The sequence below is a fragment of the Cervus elaphus genome, chromosome 13 (genome assembly GCF_910594005.1).
Source record: "Cervus elaphus chromosome 13, mCerEla1.1, whole genome shotgun sequence".
In the NCBI taxonomy this organism is placed as follows: Eukaryota; Metazoa; Chordata; class Mammalia; order Artiodactyla; family Cervidae; genus Cervus; species Cervus elaphus.
The window spans coordinates 57,700,129-57,714,916 of NC_057827.1; the positions used below are offsets into that span (position 1 = coordinate 57,700,129).

Here is a 14,788-nt window from a genome sequence, read left to right on the forward strand (position 1 = left end):
CCTCTGAGGATACAGGGTTAATACTTGGCAACCGGTCACAGAAGGAAGAGCTTGGCATTTGGAAGTAATAGCCAAGTTTCTTACCTTTCCTGAGCCTCAGTGGCCTTAATTGAAGTTGTAGATTATAATACCAATCTTAGAAAGCTGTTGCGAATATCCAGAGAAACACATTGCTGAGGGGATTGTAAAATGGTGCAGTCACTTTGGAAGCCGTTTGGGAGTTTTTCAAACTGTTAAATGTAGAGCTACTGTATGACCCAGCAATTCCACTCCTAGGTATGTACCCAAGAGAACTGAAAACATATGTTCACACAGAAACTTGTGCATGAACGTTCAGAGCAGGATTATTCATAGCAGCTGCAAAGTGGAAATAATCCAATGTCCATCAGCTGACAGATGAATAAACAAAATGTGGCACATCCATACAATAGAATATTATTTGGCAGTAAAAAGGAATGAAGTTCTGACACCTGCAATGATACAGATGAACCTTGGAAACACTGTGCTAAGTGAAAGAAGCCAGTTAATCAAAGAGCACCTGGTATACGCTTGCATTTATATGACATGTCCAGAACAGGCAAATCCACAGAGACAAAAAGTGTGCTTCTGGTTGCCAGAGGCTGTGGGGAAACAGGGATGGGGAGTGACAGATAACAGGTACAGGGTTTCTTTGGATGATGGAGATGCCCTAAAATTAGATAGTTGTGATGGTTTCACAAGTGTTAACAGACTAAAAACCATCGAACTGCACACTTTGAAAAGGATGGATTGTTTTGATGTGTGAATTATATTTCGAGAAAACTGCTCTGAGTGAGTGAGAATAGCAGTAATCAGTATCATGATGGCCTTACACACTGGACTCCCTCAGGAAAGTTTAGCTGAAGAAAATATAAGAAGCAACCAGCCAAGTGGAACAGTTACTGCGAGCCCTGTGTCGCCTGAACCAACCAAGAGATCATCTGTCACTTTCGGCCGGTAAACACGAGGCTTGAGGCTCTGCTGGGCAGAAAGGGGAGAAGGTGCGGGAGAAGCTGTAGGTCCTGGTTCCCTCCTGTGGGAAACGGGCTCCAGAAGGCCTAGGCCTTTTCGAGGCTGGGATGGGGCCCAGAACGCTGGCTGCTGGGGTACATTCTCTCAGAGCTGCTTCCTTCCTAATAATGGCCACAGGTGAGCATCTGTTCTGTTGGGGGGTGAGTGTGTGCAGGGGGCCAGAAAATTATGCCTGGATGCTGACTGAATGGGACTGATCACAGGACAGTCATCTGAGACACAACTCAGATGGTGCCACAGGGTCGGAGCTGGGTCCCTGGTGTGATGCATGCAAATCGGGGCTGTGGCTGTGGGGCTCTCCTAGCCTCTCCCACCTTCCGGCTTTGCCTCACTGGCATAGACCTTCAGCCTGATCAGTGGGGGCTCTGCAGGGCCTCATGGGCCTTGCCTCAAGAAAAAAGTACAGTTTTGCCTTAAAACTGTCTCTTCGAGTCAGCGTTACAGGTGTGAACATTGGGCCCAGGGAATAAACCAAATATACATTTTGCAAACATTTGAATGAATGCACAGCTGTTATTGTCCTTTCCTCATGGTCTGTTGTGACCCCAACACTTGGCTGCAAACACTGCATCATTCAAGCCATGGGCACAGCAAAAAGCTGTTTAAAAATAACCCGAATGGAGATACTGTGAAGCCGTGGGGCTGGGCTTCCCCCTGCCTGTCATCAGGGCTTGGTGGTGCGTGCTAATGCTTGAACACCAGCACTGCACACAATGCAAGTATGCCAGGGGACCCCGCACTAACTGGGCAGGCCGGAGGAGTCGGACCTCTGGGAGGGTCACTGTGGTGACAGAGTGAAGGGAGGGGCAGGTCCTCCCACGAGCTGCGTGGTGCTGGCTGGGTTCCTCGGTTGGCACTGGTCGCTGCACCATCCAGATACCCCAGGGCTGGCCTCTGAGTGAAGGGTGTGTTGGGCTTAGAAACAGTCTCTCCTGACCAGACTGGCTGACTAGGAAGAGGGAGCAAACGTGCTAAGAAATCCTGATTAAACGCCAGTAAATATCACTTATCATCCCAGTAAATAATAATAGCACCTGTGCTATATCCCCACCCATCCCCTCTTTTGAAGAGAGCAGTTATCCAGACTGCTTCTGATGCAACAGTTGCAGACGGAGCTGCTGAAGGGCCTGGCACCTGGCATCCACGGGCGGGGGCCAGGCAGCTGGGATACTTGCTACTTGTCTCTGCAAGTGAGGAGTGGGACTGGAATGACAGCAAGAAATCACACCTGGACCAGCGTGAAAACACACAGGCGGCCACACCGACACCCTCTCTGGAAGCTTTCCAGTTTGTTTCTTCTACCGAGCCGTTCTCCTTGTGAGCCTGCCCTTGGGGTTTGTGTGTGCAAGGACACGTTACATGACAAGAGAAGGAATGAGGACAAGGAGAGAAGTCACACAGACAGCCGCGCCCTGATCCTCAGTCTCCCATCTCAGCCATCTTTCCTCCCTGTCCCCCTCCATCCTGACGCAATCAGCACCCATGGGATTGAGCCATTAGTGATCTGGGAAGTGGAATAAACACCCAGGTCTTGCCAGCCACACAGCAGTTATCACCAGCCCTGCTTCTCATCCCTGTGGAAGGAGCTTCAGTCCTGGTTTAGGACCCCAGCAATGCTTCTTATTTGCTCTGTAACCTCCTTGCTCCTCTGGGCCTCAGTTTCCTCATTTGTAAGATGAGGACCACCATATATACTTCAAGAAATACTTTATTGACTTTCAGGACTTCCCTGGTGGTCCAGTGGCTAAGACTCCTCACTCCCAATGCATAGGCCCGGTCAGGGAACTAGAGCCCACATGCCTTATCTAAGAGTTCACAAGCCGTAACTAAACCACAGCTAAAGATCTCGCACACCGCAGCAAAGATTAAAGATCCCACGTGCCGCAGCTAAGACCCAGCACACATAGGAAAAAAGAAATATTATTTCTGTCTGATTTTAGGCCTAAATGACATATTGCCAGGACAAGGCCAACGGTGTTCTTCTTGGGGAGGGGATGAGTTTGCAGAGTCATTCACGTGTTCATATGGAGCCCACCATGAGACCTAACCTGCATCCATCAGTCATCAACTATTCACCCTGAGATGATCACTCTGCCCAGAAAAGGATTTTTGGAAATCAGCCCTGACAGGTTCTTGGAAATGGGGACACCTGGCCACCTTTGCCCAAACCCACCTCTGAATACAATGAAATAGGCTCTGTCTGCCACCCCCACCCCCAGAGGACATCCCGGGGGTTACTGGGTCAGGAACACAGTATTCTCAGTTGTTATGCCGCTCAAGGTCAGACAGTCCTTCCTCTGGACCTGACTGAAACTAATTCAGTGTGGGTGAATGAAGCCTCTATTATTCTTAAACAAACAAACAAAACCTTAGTAAAGAAGATTGCACACGCTCTTCCGGATAGTGATGCCCATTCCTGAAAGAGCTTGGAGCTGCGGGACCTTCACACTAAGTCAATCATGAGAGTCACCCAGTTTCAACATAACTTAAACATGGTCATGGGACTTTCCCGGTGGTTCAGTGGTTAAGACTCTGCACTTCCACTGCAGGAGGCATGGGTTTGATTCCTGGTTGGGGGACTAAGGTCCTCCAAGCCATGAGGCATATCCAAAAAAAAAAAAAGTCTAAACAAACAAAAAACATGGCCACAAGAAGGCACAGTGGTGATAAGGAGAACAGGCAGCACCCTTGAAGAGGCTTGGCATCCACCCATGAGAGCTCAGAAATGCAAACCCTGGCAGAAACTTGCCACTTAAGTGACTTTAGTCGAGTTTTTCATTTTGGTAGTAAACCTAACATTCTCTGCATGGTAGCCAAGAGGGGCCAACCTGAGGGTGAGGCGAGTCAGCACTGATCCCTCCTGTTCTGTTTCTCTGAGGTCGGGGCGGGGGGGTGATGTGTCAAGATGGGGGGTGGCTTTACTTAGAGAGGAGCTTACGCAGCTGGGTTATGAAAGTAAACGATCCCACTTTAGGAGCAAGGAAATGGCACTAGCTTGCATTTGTGTGGTTGACCTCATCAAGATCTTGCTTTAGTCAGCTTTTTTCTTGGTCTGTACGGAACAGGCATAAAACCACCTCGTCAATTTATGTTACATTTTCCTATGATGATTTCAAAAGTCTCATAGGCCTTTTTGTCCTCTCTTGACCAGAGGTGGCTGTGAGTCCCGCTTTGTTCCTAAATAAATGCCATCTCTCCAGGTGGAAGATCATGAACGACAACTGGAAGAGTACAACATGGAGACATCGAAGCTTCGAGTCCCAGTACCGTCCTTGCCAGTAACTCTGGACGTTAGTCCCTCAAAGCTCAGTGTTCTTATCTTAAAGAGAAGAATGTCTTCTTAGCAGAGTTGTAAAGATGAAATGAGACACTCTGTGTTCATGCCTGGCATGTGCCAGCTCTCAATAAATGGCACCTTCAAGACTCATGATAGGAGGGGCTCATGTGATGGGTTTGACCAGTCCATGAACCTCGGCAGGGCAGGGGGCCACAGTCTGGAGACCAGGGCAAAGCACCAGGCTCAGGCTCCCCGGAAGGAGCAAGATGGTGTCCCCCTAATGTTGGAGAGGTGTCAGGCTGCGGGGCAGGCACAAGCCTGGGCCGTCAGCGCTTAGCTCCATTTTTCTCCTCCAGCAGCTGTAGGCTTGGTCTGTTGGGGGCTTCTGCCAGAAGCTGGGAAAGGCAGAGAGCTCAGGATAGCTTCTGAATTCAGGGTTCATGTATTAGTGTAAGACAGCTAGCTACTGGAGCCCTCTGGCTGTTCCACCCAGAGTTGGTAGGATCCCCTCTTCCTCGTCCCAGGGCCAGGCAAGGACACGCTGGGCAGAAAGAAACCATCAGTGTGGACAGGAAGAACAGCAGCTTCTTAATCAGTTCAGGAGCACAGAGCCCAGCGGAAGCCTTGTTCTGCTCTCTTTTAATTATCGAAACGATTCTTCTTCTTCTGGCCTCCCTAGGGCTGTGTGCCCCAGATTCCCAGGGCCCAGTAATTGCCTCTCTGTTAATAGAAATCATCAGTATTTATTACACCGAGCACTCCAGCTTACTTCGGCTCCCCTTGTAGCAACATTAAAGCGAGTGCTTGGTAGCCTATCACCAAAGTGACTCTACTTAGAGGCAAGAGGAAAGGCTCCCAGACTGTTCTCCTTGCCCAGGAGGGCTGAGGAGATCCTGAGCTGGAGCCCAAGGAGATGAGCCATGGGGCCTTCAGCAGGGCCCTGCGTCAGCAAGAAGTATGGAGCCCGGGAACAAGGGAGTGGAAGCCCAGCGAGACGACTGCTCCCACCTTCTCCTCAAGGAAGTTTCCTGGGCGCGTCTGCTCCTTAGAGATGCACAACAGAAAGGGACCTTAGTTCATAGTCCTGCTCTGCCACTCAGGGCCTTGCACACTGTGGCCTGCTGGAATCTTCATCTTCTTGCCTATAAATCAGGAAGAATAATATCCACATCCCAGTGCTGGCATGAGGATTAAATGAGAAAATAATGTGAAAGGATTCCAGTGGGCCTGTCTGGGAAGGTGTGCCACAAGCCTCTTCTTCCTCCCTCCTTCTTGGAGTTGGTGCTGTGGGGATGAAATGATGTGATACACGGGATTGGGCCTCGTGTAGTGCCCGGTATGAACGCTGGTTCCTTCCTGCAGACTCTTCACCTCTCTGTCCGAAGGTGGACAGGCTCAAAGACAGGGCTGAGCCAGGAGCCCCACAGCCCCAGGGTGTGTGTGGATTTGGGCTGGACACCAAGCGGGCTGCCCCTTAGCTTCCAGATCTCCCGAGACAACAGGAGAGAATCTTCACCCATTCCACTCAGTTGTCATGCCCAGGCTACATGCCACCAGGTGACGGCCCTGCCCAGCGACCCTCCTCTCCTCAAAGGGACTGAACAGATGTGGGGTCAAATGCAGAGGTGACCTGGCATCTTCTGTGGACCATATACATCTTTAGGCAGCTACATCTTTTTTTTTTTCCCCAACAAAAGGTCTCATGTGTTTATTACTAAGCCAAAAGCTCTAGTGCAGAAACACTTGACACAGAGAAAAATCATTTTCCCAATAAAACACACCCAGCAGGTCAGACAGTACGGATGCTCTCAAAGTGATAATGATAAGATGCACGTGGCCTTGACGCAGCCTAAATGTGTGCCGCTTCATGTGTGAGGCTCCTGAAAGACCCAGCTTGGTTTCTTCTCCAGCGTCTTCTCCTGCAGTTGTACCTGATTTTATTACCAGTGTTCATTTGAATCCATTGGGAAACGGGATGATTCTGCTTTTGTTTCTTGGCCAGGAATCGCTCAGTCCTGAAAGTCTTGTGAGAAGACGCGGAACAAATTCAGCCACACACAGGATGGCAGAGAAGAAAAGAAGGCAGCGGTGTCTCCTAAGGTCCTGAAGTGACTCAGGGGTATCTGCTGAGGGCTTTCACACAGACAAGGCAAGGGAGGCTCAGAGAAGCCTCTGAAGGCCCCAGTAAGGAGGAGGCCAGCACTGAAGCCAAGGCCGGCTGACCCCAAAGCTCTCTTTGCTCCTCTGCAGCCCTCTGCCCTTGGTATCTGAGCAATCGACGCAGGTTAAACTACGCTGGTGGTGCAGAAGGCATTATTCAGGAAGCTTTGCTAATTCATTTGCACATACCCATGTCTTTTTTTTTTTTTTGTATAAACCAGCATGACAGTATTTTCTGACAGTGCTGGCCCTCAAGAACATGGGTTATCTGTCAGTAGACTGTGCTGGTGGACAAGGAGCTGTGGAGCTGGGACGGTGGCCAGGTTTCTGAGTGCCAGAACGTTCTCAAAGTTAACTGAAGTTTCGGCATTTAATACTATGCAAGAGCATCTCCTCACCAAGGGGCCACCACGAGAAAAGTAATTCTGGCTTCTTTGGTTTCTGTTCTGCTCTTTCTCGTTGGAAGCCTACGCTGCCCCTCACTTTTTAGGAATGAGAGGTCAATGTTAGGAGTCAGTTTTACTGGGGTCTCTCTGGTGGTGGAGAGAAAGAGGCACAGATCCAAAGACTGAGGCAGAGACCAGTAGCGTCAGAGCTGGAATGAGATGACATGCGGGGATCCAGCCACAGACAGACAGGAGAGAGGGCCATGGTCTCCACTGCTCTCCTCGGTGTCCATGGCTGCCCGAGCTCATCTCCCAAGTGCCAGACGCATGTGAGTAATTACAGAGGGTTTCTCCGGGCAGAGCCTCCCGGGCTGGTCCCCGTCCCGCCCTCACAGGCGCATAATGGAATTAAGTGTGACTCCACTGCAGCTCTACAGTCAATAAAACCCACTCCTGGACAGAAACTAGATTATGGGTCAGGGAAGGGTGGGCCGTGCGCTGAGCTGCCTCTGATCATTCCCTGAGGGTGGGGGGGGCTCCCACATTCCGCCTCTCCTTGGTTCCATCAAATTACCCACGGCTGCCAAAGGCGGGCCCTGGTTTCGGATTTGTTATCTAGATGGACTGTGCCTGTATGCTTCAGCTCTGATGTGGCACAAGATTCTGCAGCGTGGAATCCAGAGGAGTTTTCACCATGAGATGTTTTCTCTGGCCTCTGTCACTAATGAAGCCAATCATTCCAATATTGAAGGGGCAGGGGGGTGCAGGGATGAGGTCCCTCCCTGTCATCCTCTGATGGGCAGGGGGCAAGATCAGTGCCGTCTCCAGCCACGGGGGTGCCTTACCTTACACGGGTGGGGGTCCACTCCGTACGTCTCCAATGTCTGCGCTTTCCTTAAAAAGTTCAGCTCTGAAGTTGCTGGTGTTTGACCACTGGAATAAAGAAAACGAAGCGATTCAGGATTTCCTGTTCCTATAGGTTCCCCTGAGATGAACTCAATTAAGAAGTGCCCAGGGTCTCTCACGCTCTTATTTTTTTCCATGGGGTGTGCTCCCTGCTCTGTCCTAGGACCAACTTCACAGACTGTTTTCTAGGGTCAAACCCTCAGATGTTTTCAGAGTGAGGCAGGCTGTGTGATGAATACATGGGCTGAGTGTAACACCATAGGGAGTGGTGGGGACTATGGCAAACTGGGAATGCTGCCCCATCTAATGAGGGAAGCTGCTCTCCAGCTCCAAGATGGTAGTGTTGGAAAGCAGGGCCCAGCATTGCTAGGTGTGATTTTTAAAGAGAATTCAGACATACTGATTTTGATGTGGCATTTCCCAGTTTTAAATATGATGGGGGCAGAAAAAAATACACCTGTAGGCTGCCTGCAGGCCATCTGATCTAGACTGAGATACTAAGACAGGACCTGTGTATCTTGTTGCCTAACCGTCTTCCTTTACCAGAAGGGAACACGGGACTGGAAGGAAAAGAGATGCAGTGAGAGACGCTGCTGAGCTCCCCAGACTCCACCATAGCTCTGCCTGCCCACAGGCTGACTATGAAGAGGAAACAGACAGAAAAAGGAAGAAACCAGTGCTGGCACCAAGCCCTCTGAAGCAGCAGCCTTGAGCCTCGTCCCCCTCCTGCTGGCTCCTCAGCAGAGGCGTGGACGGGCTCCGCACAGGACCGGGGCAGGCCAGGTCACACGGGCTCTCAGCGTCCAGCGCCCTGGCAAGCTGACGTCCTTCCAGTGATGTGGGGTGGGCTTCAGGGTCAGGAGGGGGCGGGCAGTTTGTGCAGTCAACAACTCCCACGGCTGCTGGACAGGACTGGAACTCTCTCAGGTCATCACCTGCCTCAAGTCCTATGGCAGGGCGGGAAGACAAACCCTCCCAAGGAGGAGCAACCCCGGATTCCCACTCCTGTCTTTCCGGAGAGGCAGCAATCCATCAACACCTCAGCAGCCTTTGGGTGGCGAGGTGTGAAACATACCACAGAATATAATGCACAGCCTGGGCCCTCAAGGATCTCAGAGCCGGAGAGAGGAAACACCAGTTTTACGTGATGAAGATGAGGCTGAGCCTGTGTGAGCAGTGAGGGCCCTGTGGACCGCAGACATGTACCTCCACCAGCGCACCAGGGACACGGGGAAGGTGTTGGGAAAACGCTGGCGCAGCAGGCAGAAAGCCAGGCCCCCGAGGCCACTGAGCACCCACACCCCTTCCAGGGAGGCTCTGCTCCCTGTCTGGAGGCTGCAGGGCTCCGTGGGCTCCATTCACCCCTGGAGTCGGCCCAACCCTCTGGGGCCCTCCAGATGGGCATCATTTCCTGGGGGATCACCCTGACTTCTGTTAGGTTTCTGGAGGACTGTCCCCAGTGCTCTGACTTCTAAAATCTTCCTGGCAGCGCCTCCGGGCAGTTCCAGCAAACCCTGATCTCTCCTTTGAATGAGCTATGATCCGTCATCATCTGTGTCTATTCTGACTTTTACCACAAGGGGCTGCTATTCGCTAAGACTGATCGGAGGAGCCGTGGGAGGGGCTGGGATTCCACCTCTAGAGGGGTCTCCATTCCTCTAGGCAGGGTGGGGTCCAATCCGGCCATACAGAGCGGGCAGGCGGTCTGTTTATAATGATAAGGAGGCTTTGGGGACATATTTCTAGGTAAAATCTTTGAGTGCAGGTGAAGGATATTTTTGGTTTTTTTTTGGGGGGGGGGGTCATCAGTTAGCAACTAGTTTAAGCTTAATATTATCATTAGGAATATTTTCCCCCCTCCTGTTGGGCACTGTTCTTCCCCAGAAATGTAGTTACAAAAATATGTTAGAAGATTTTAAAAAATTGTACTGTATTAATATGCTGTGTTGAATGTAAATTTTTTCTTCATAGTTAACCAGTTTGGAGCATCAACTCCAGCATGCCATACAAAGGAGAGCCTAAACACCCTTTTGTTGCTTTTTTATTTTTAGATAAAAATCAACCTTTGTAGAAAACCTTATTTCATATGGATGAAAGGATGCATTAATACTATTTTATGGACTTGGGCATATTCTGGGTGAGCTAGGACAACCTGAGGAGGACAGTTACCTCCTGCTTCTAGCTGCTTCTCCCCTCCTTCCCTGGGTACAGTGGTGTGGGGTTGAGGGAGGCAGTGTTAAAGTCACACCCCCCGAACCGGGAATCTCTGGGCAACCAGAGCATCTGGCCCTGCTCAGTCCTATCCGCTGACCCAGAGTCACAGACCAGGGGTGGAGGTGGGCCCATTTTCTTAACCCGTCCTCTCTTCTCTCTGTTCTCTTTTGCTATTTCTTTTATGTTTTCCTTTCCCCCGGTTCATACTTCTGCTCCACACACCCCTATGGGCCCCCTCTGCCCCGCCCCAGTCTCTTCATTTATCTTAGTGAAGCAAATACCTTTCAGAGGCAAATCCTTCTCCGTTTTCCTTACAATATAGCATCTCTCTTGCCTTTAAGCCTCAGCCTACACCACTGTTCTTGGAGAGGGGGCCTTAGGGTTGTACCATCAGTGGATCACCGAGAACGGAACATCGTTACATCCTGGAGTGAGGAGGGCTGGGTCTACTGGAGCCGGTGCTGCGGGCACGGGCTGTGGGGGAGACGGTGGCCTGGCCTGAGCCGAGGGACACTCACCTGAGCTCTGTCTTGTGAATCTCAGCGATCTTCCTTTCCAGCTTCTCTGAATGTTTAGGGAAAAACTGGAACTTGGAGCTGTAGCCTTCGGGGTGTTTTCCTGGGTCATAATCCCCAATCTCCGCTTGCAAAAGGAAAGCAGAGGAAGACAATTGTGGAGACAGGTAAATCGTCACTGGCAACACAACAGGAGGCTAACACACACAGCGAAAGCCAGAGTCTGCACCAGATTTGCCGAGAACAGGGATCCTGAGCACGACTGTCGGTGGGGTGGGGGGGGGGTGGGGCGGGGGGCAGAGGGCAGGTCCTCGGGAGCAGGCCCAGCTTCTCCCTCACGTGCACATGGACTGTGTTGGTTTCAGGGCCACGTGGAGAGAGTGGAGCTGAGCCTGTGTTCTGAGGCCACCACGTGTAAAACTGCTGTGAAACAGCAGACCCCTGCACCACGCCCACATCCATTCAGCCACGAGGAGAGGGCCTGGGAGCGAAGCTCTCTGTGGCAGCGAAGGAAAACTGTGAGCCAGATCAGAAGATCAGAATCTTTTGGGCCTTGGCCACATCCGAAGTCTAAGTCTCGTTTTGAGGATTTTAGCAGGGACACGGCCAAATGATGACTGAGGCATGACCCAACAGAGTCATGACCCAAGTTGACTCAGAACTCAACTCTCGTCCAAATCAGATCAAGTGAATACATCTAAGTAACAAGTCACTGAGGGCTGACCAGGTGCAGGCCCCTTGGAGAAGCCTGCAGAGTGGAAGACTGGCTGTGACCGGAGAGTGCCACGGGGTTCAGGAGCATCGGGTCCCCAGGCTGACTCCTCGGTTCCCTATAGGGAAGGGGGGCTTCCTGCTCCTGAAAATTTAGAGTCCATCCCCCAACTGCTGAGACCTTAGATCTCTGAACTCTGCTCACAGTGTATCTCTAGGTCAGAACCCAGCCTTCTCCACAGGGAGCATTCCACAGGGAACGCTGTGTGTACGTTAGGAGGAAGGATGTTGAACAGTTCGGCCGCTGTGTGGTTGTCTGTTCTCCTTCCCTAGTGAGAACCACAGCCAGTGCAGGTGAGAAGTCTAGAGTGAGGAGTAAATATTAAGGAAAAAAATGTGCCCTTTTTTCACAACTGAGTCTTGTTCTGTGGCACTAGTCTCTTGATAGTATCTTCCAAATTACTTGGGAATTTCTATCATTTAGCAAGAGACTAAACGTTTCCTGGGGCTTAATGTCTGAAATGACCTTGAGCCATGGGGTCATTTATTATAATTTTACTTAGAAAGCTCCCAGTGGGAAACATCAGTGTTGGATATCAGTGACTTCTTTAAAACACACAAAAAAATTTCAATATGGCTGTCAGGGTAAAACTAAAGAAAAGACTAGAGTTTATAATTTCACTTAGATGGGACCAGGTTTTCCTTTAAAAACAAAAGGGATCTCTTTGGGTACCTTAAAGTTGGCAAGCACCTTCCAGACTTCCTACTTAGGTAGATTTTTAAAACAGGAGTCTCAGAAGTCAAAGTTCCAACAGAATGACTTTTACATTCATAACGCAGCTGTGACATTTTTCTTGCCGGAAGAACTTTAGTTTCTTATTGGCAAGCATTTTTTTTTTTTAAGGTTCTATTCACAAAGTAGCTTCCTGGAGTTCACAGATTTCCGATTATGAGTTCAGTTTCTTTGGTAGAAACTCCGCGATTTTAGCGCTATGATCCAAAATAACCCAGTGACAGTTTCAGGCTGAAGGACTAAGAGAAGTCCAGGAAGTGGCACTTAGGAATCTCCTGCATCTCATGAAAGGAGAAGGGATGATGTATGAAGAGTGCACAGCTTTCCCTCTGTTTTGCCAAAAAAAAAAAAAAAGGAAAGCCAGTCTGGGTACTGGCTGGGTACAGCCCCAATTCTTATTTGTGTGTAGAAAATGGGTTTGTAACTTGGAAACATTTTCAACTTTGAGCACTCTGAATGGAGAAGTCTCTGAAACTGACACCAGAATCCCAAGACGCTTCACATCTTTGAGATTTGCACAGAAGGACAGGAAAAAATACAAAACAAAACAAACAGATTTGGATTACTCTCCAGAGGCTTAGTAACTTTATCAACCAAGGATGCAGGGAAACACGCCCCCTCCTCCCACCCTCCCCACACCAAACAGAGTCTGAATGGCTTGAAGGGGCTGCCAGAAAGACTTGAGGTACAGACAACTTGAGGCTGAGTGGTCAGAGCTTTTTGGATCAAGGGAGTCCAGGCAAAGTCCTTTAACTTGGACTCCGTTTCAAGATACTGTTTATATCCAAGAGGTAGTCATCTGTGGTAACTGAAATAATGTAATCAGTACTTTGCACGAAAAGCAAATTTATCCTGTCAAAAGTCATTACCTTGAAGGATATACGCTGCTAACAAGGCAGCATCTGATGTCTTACAGAGGAGGCGGCCGTGGTAGAGATCCCTTTTGATCTGCAGGAAGACTAAATACCTGGAGAGAAAACAGAGAATGAACTATAAAGGATTTCTTTGATTGCTTTAAAGACATAAATATGTAATATCAGCCTATCAAAATCTCTGTCAGGACACTTTTACTACCTTAAAACAAAAATCTCAAAACCTGCCCCAGAACAAATACATTTTTCATATCCCTGAGGACTAGACTCTTTCAAGCACTCTGCCCTGAACTGATTTTGAAGTTCAATTCCAAATGACCTGTCAGTTTCCTTCTGCAGCTCAAAACAGAAATGGTCTTTCCTGGTTAAAAGCACTGTGCCCAGTGTTGGGCTCTGGAAGGAGCCAACCCCAGTCACTCAGCACCGACAAAGCAACCTGTGTCATGAGAGAGGAGCTGACGGAGCCTCTCTCTACCTCGGACCCTCGCTGACATCTCCTGAGAAGCAGGGGACTTCCTTGGTGATCCAGTGGCTAAGTCTTGGCGCTCCTCATGTAGGAGGCCCGGGTTCGATCCCTGGTCGGGCACTAGATCCCATGTGCCGCAACTAAAGATCTCGTATGCCATAACGAACGGTTATTGAAGATCCTGTGTGCTGCAACTAAGACCCAGTGCAGGTAGGTAGACAGGTAAGGAAGTAACCAGTAAAGAAGCAGAAATGTGGTGAAGGAATTAGCCCTTGGGAGGGATCTGCCTCTGCTTGCCAGTGGACCTGTCCTTATGTGGAACAGCCCTCCTTATTGGCAGAGGTCAACCAGATCTCTCAGAATCTGAATAAGGCGTGGGAAGAGGCACTGGTGAGGGATGGACAGAAACCTGTGGCTAGTATTTCTTCAACCACAGGGAGCTCTCGCATCAGGTGGAAGCAGGCCGACTCTCAAGAACAACACATGGTAGCTGACGTGTATTGAGCACTTACCATCTGCCAGTCCAGGGATTACTGCAGCCTCTCAGCTAATTTGCACATACCACTCTGAGAACAGATACTGTTACTGTCCCCTTTTTATAAGGTAAACTGAGGCTTCAGTGATTTTCTCACGGGCACATAACTGGAAGGTGGCAGAGCCAGGATTCAAGTCCAAGACCGAGGTCGGCTCTTCATCACCATGTTATTCCTCCCTATGCCATGGCTGCTTTGTAGTCTCACAAGTGGTTGGGTGGACCCTGTGACCACAGAATTGTTGACGCTCCATTTTGAAAGGTCTTTGCGAGGAGTGGAGTCTCTGATGTTCATTACATCACAGATCCCCTGAGAAGGGCAGAAGCCAGGGGTATCAAGTCCTTAAGTGAGTCACCCACCACAGCAGTTCTTTGGCCAGGGGGCATCTGTGGTGGTTTAAAACATGTCCACAGGGAAGTCCCCGGCGGTCCAGTGGTTAGGACTCCATGCTTTTACTGCTAAGGGTGTGGGTTCAATCCCTGGTTGGGGAACTAAGATCCAACAAGCCATGCAGTGAGGCAAAAAACAAAAAAAAGTCCAGAAATTCCCCGATACTCCACATTTCCAGAGTGGAGTATTAATTTGCTCCATCTGAGTGTGGGTTGGACTCGGTGGCTTGCTTCAAACAAGCAGAGTCAAGCAGAAATGATAATGTCTGACATCTGAGACCAGGTCATAACATCCCTACAGCCTCCTCCCTCATTCTCTCTTTCTCCTAGATCACTCATTCTGCTCGAGGACACTTAAGCAGTCCTGCCGAAAGGTCCATGTGGTGAGGAACTGAGGCCTTCTGCCAACAGCTAGAAGTGAACTGAAGCTTTCTATCAACGGCCATGTGAGTACACCATGGTGGAAGTGCATCAGTCAAGACTTCAGATGACCACAGGCCCAGCCCACCTCTTGGC

The 14,788-nt window shown here is 49.8% G+C and overlaps 1 protein-coding gene across 1 annotated transcript in view; it reads right to left on the reverse strand.

Annotated features, from left to right (window-relative positions):
* The window catches only part of FRMD5 (FERM domain containing 5), a 313,088-nt gene that overhangs the window by 15,470 nt on the left and 282,830 nt on the right, over window positions 1–14,788 (reverse strand). Inside the window, exons 5-7 of the mRNA XM_043921704.1 lie at window positions 12,882–12,979; window positions 10,512–10,635; window positions 7,719–7,806 (exon numbers count right to left, since the gene is read on the reverse strand). Of these exons, the coding sequence (XP_043777639.1) occupies window positions 7,719–7,806; window positions 10,512–10,635; window positions 12,882–12,979 (310 nt within the window). The remainder of the gene's footprint in view (window positions 1–7,718; window positions 7,807–10,511; window positions 10,636–12,881; window positions 12,980–14,788) is intronic.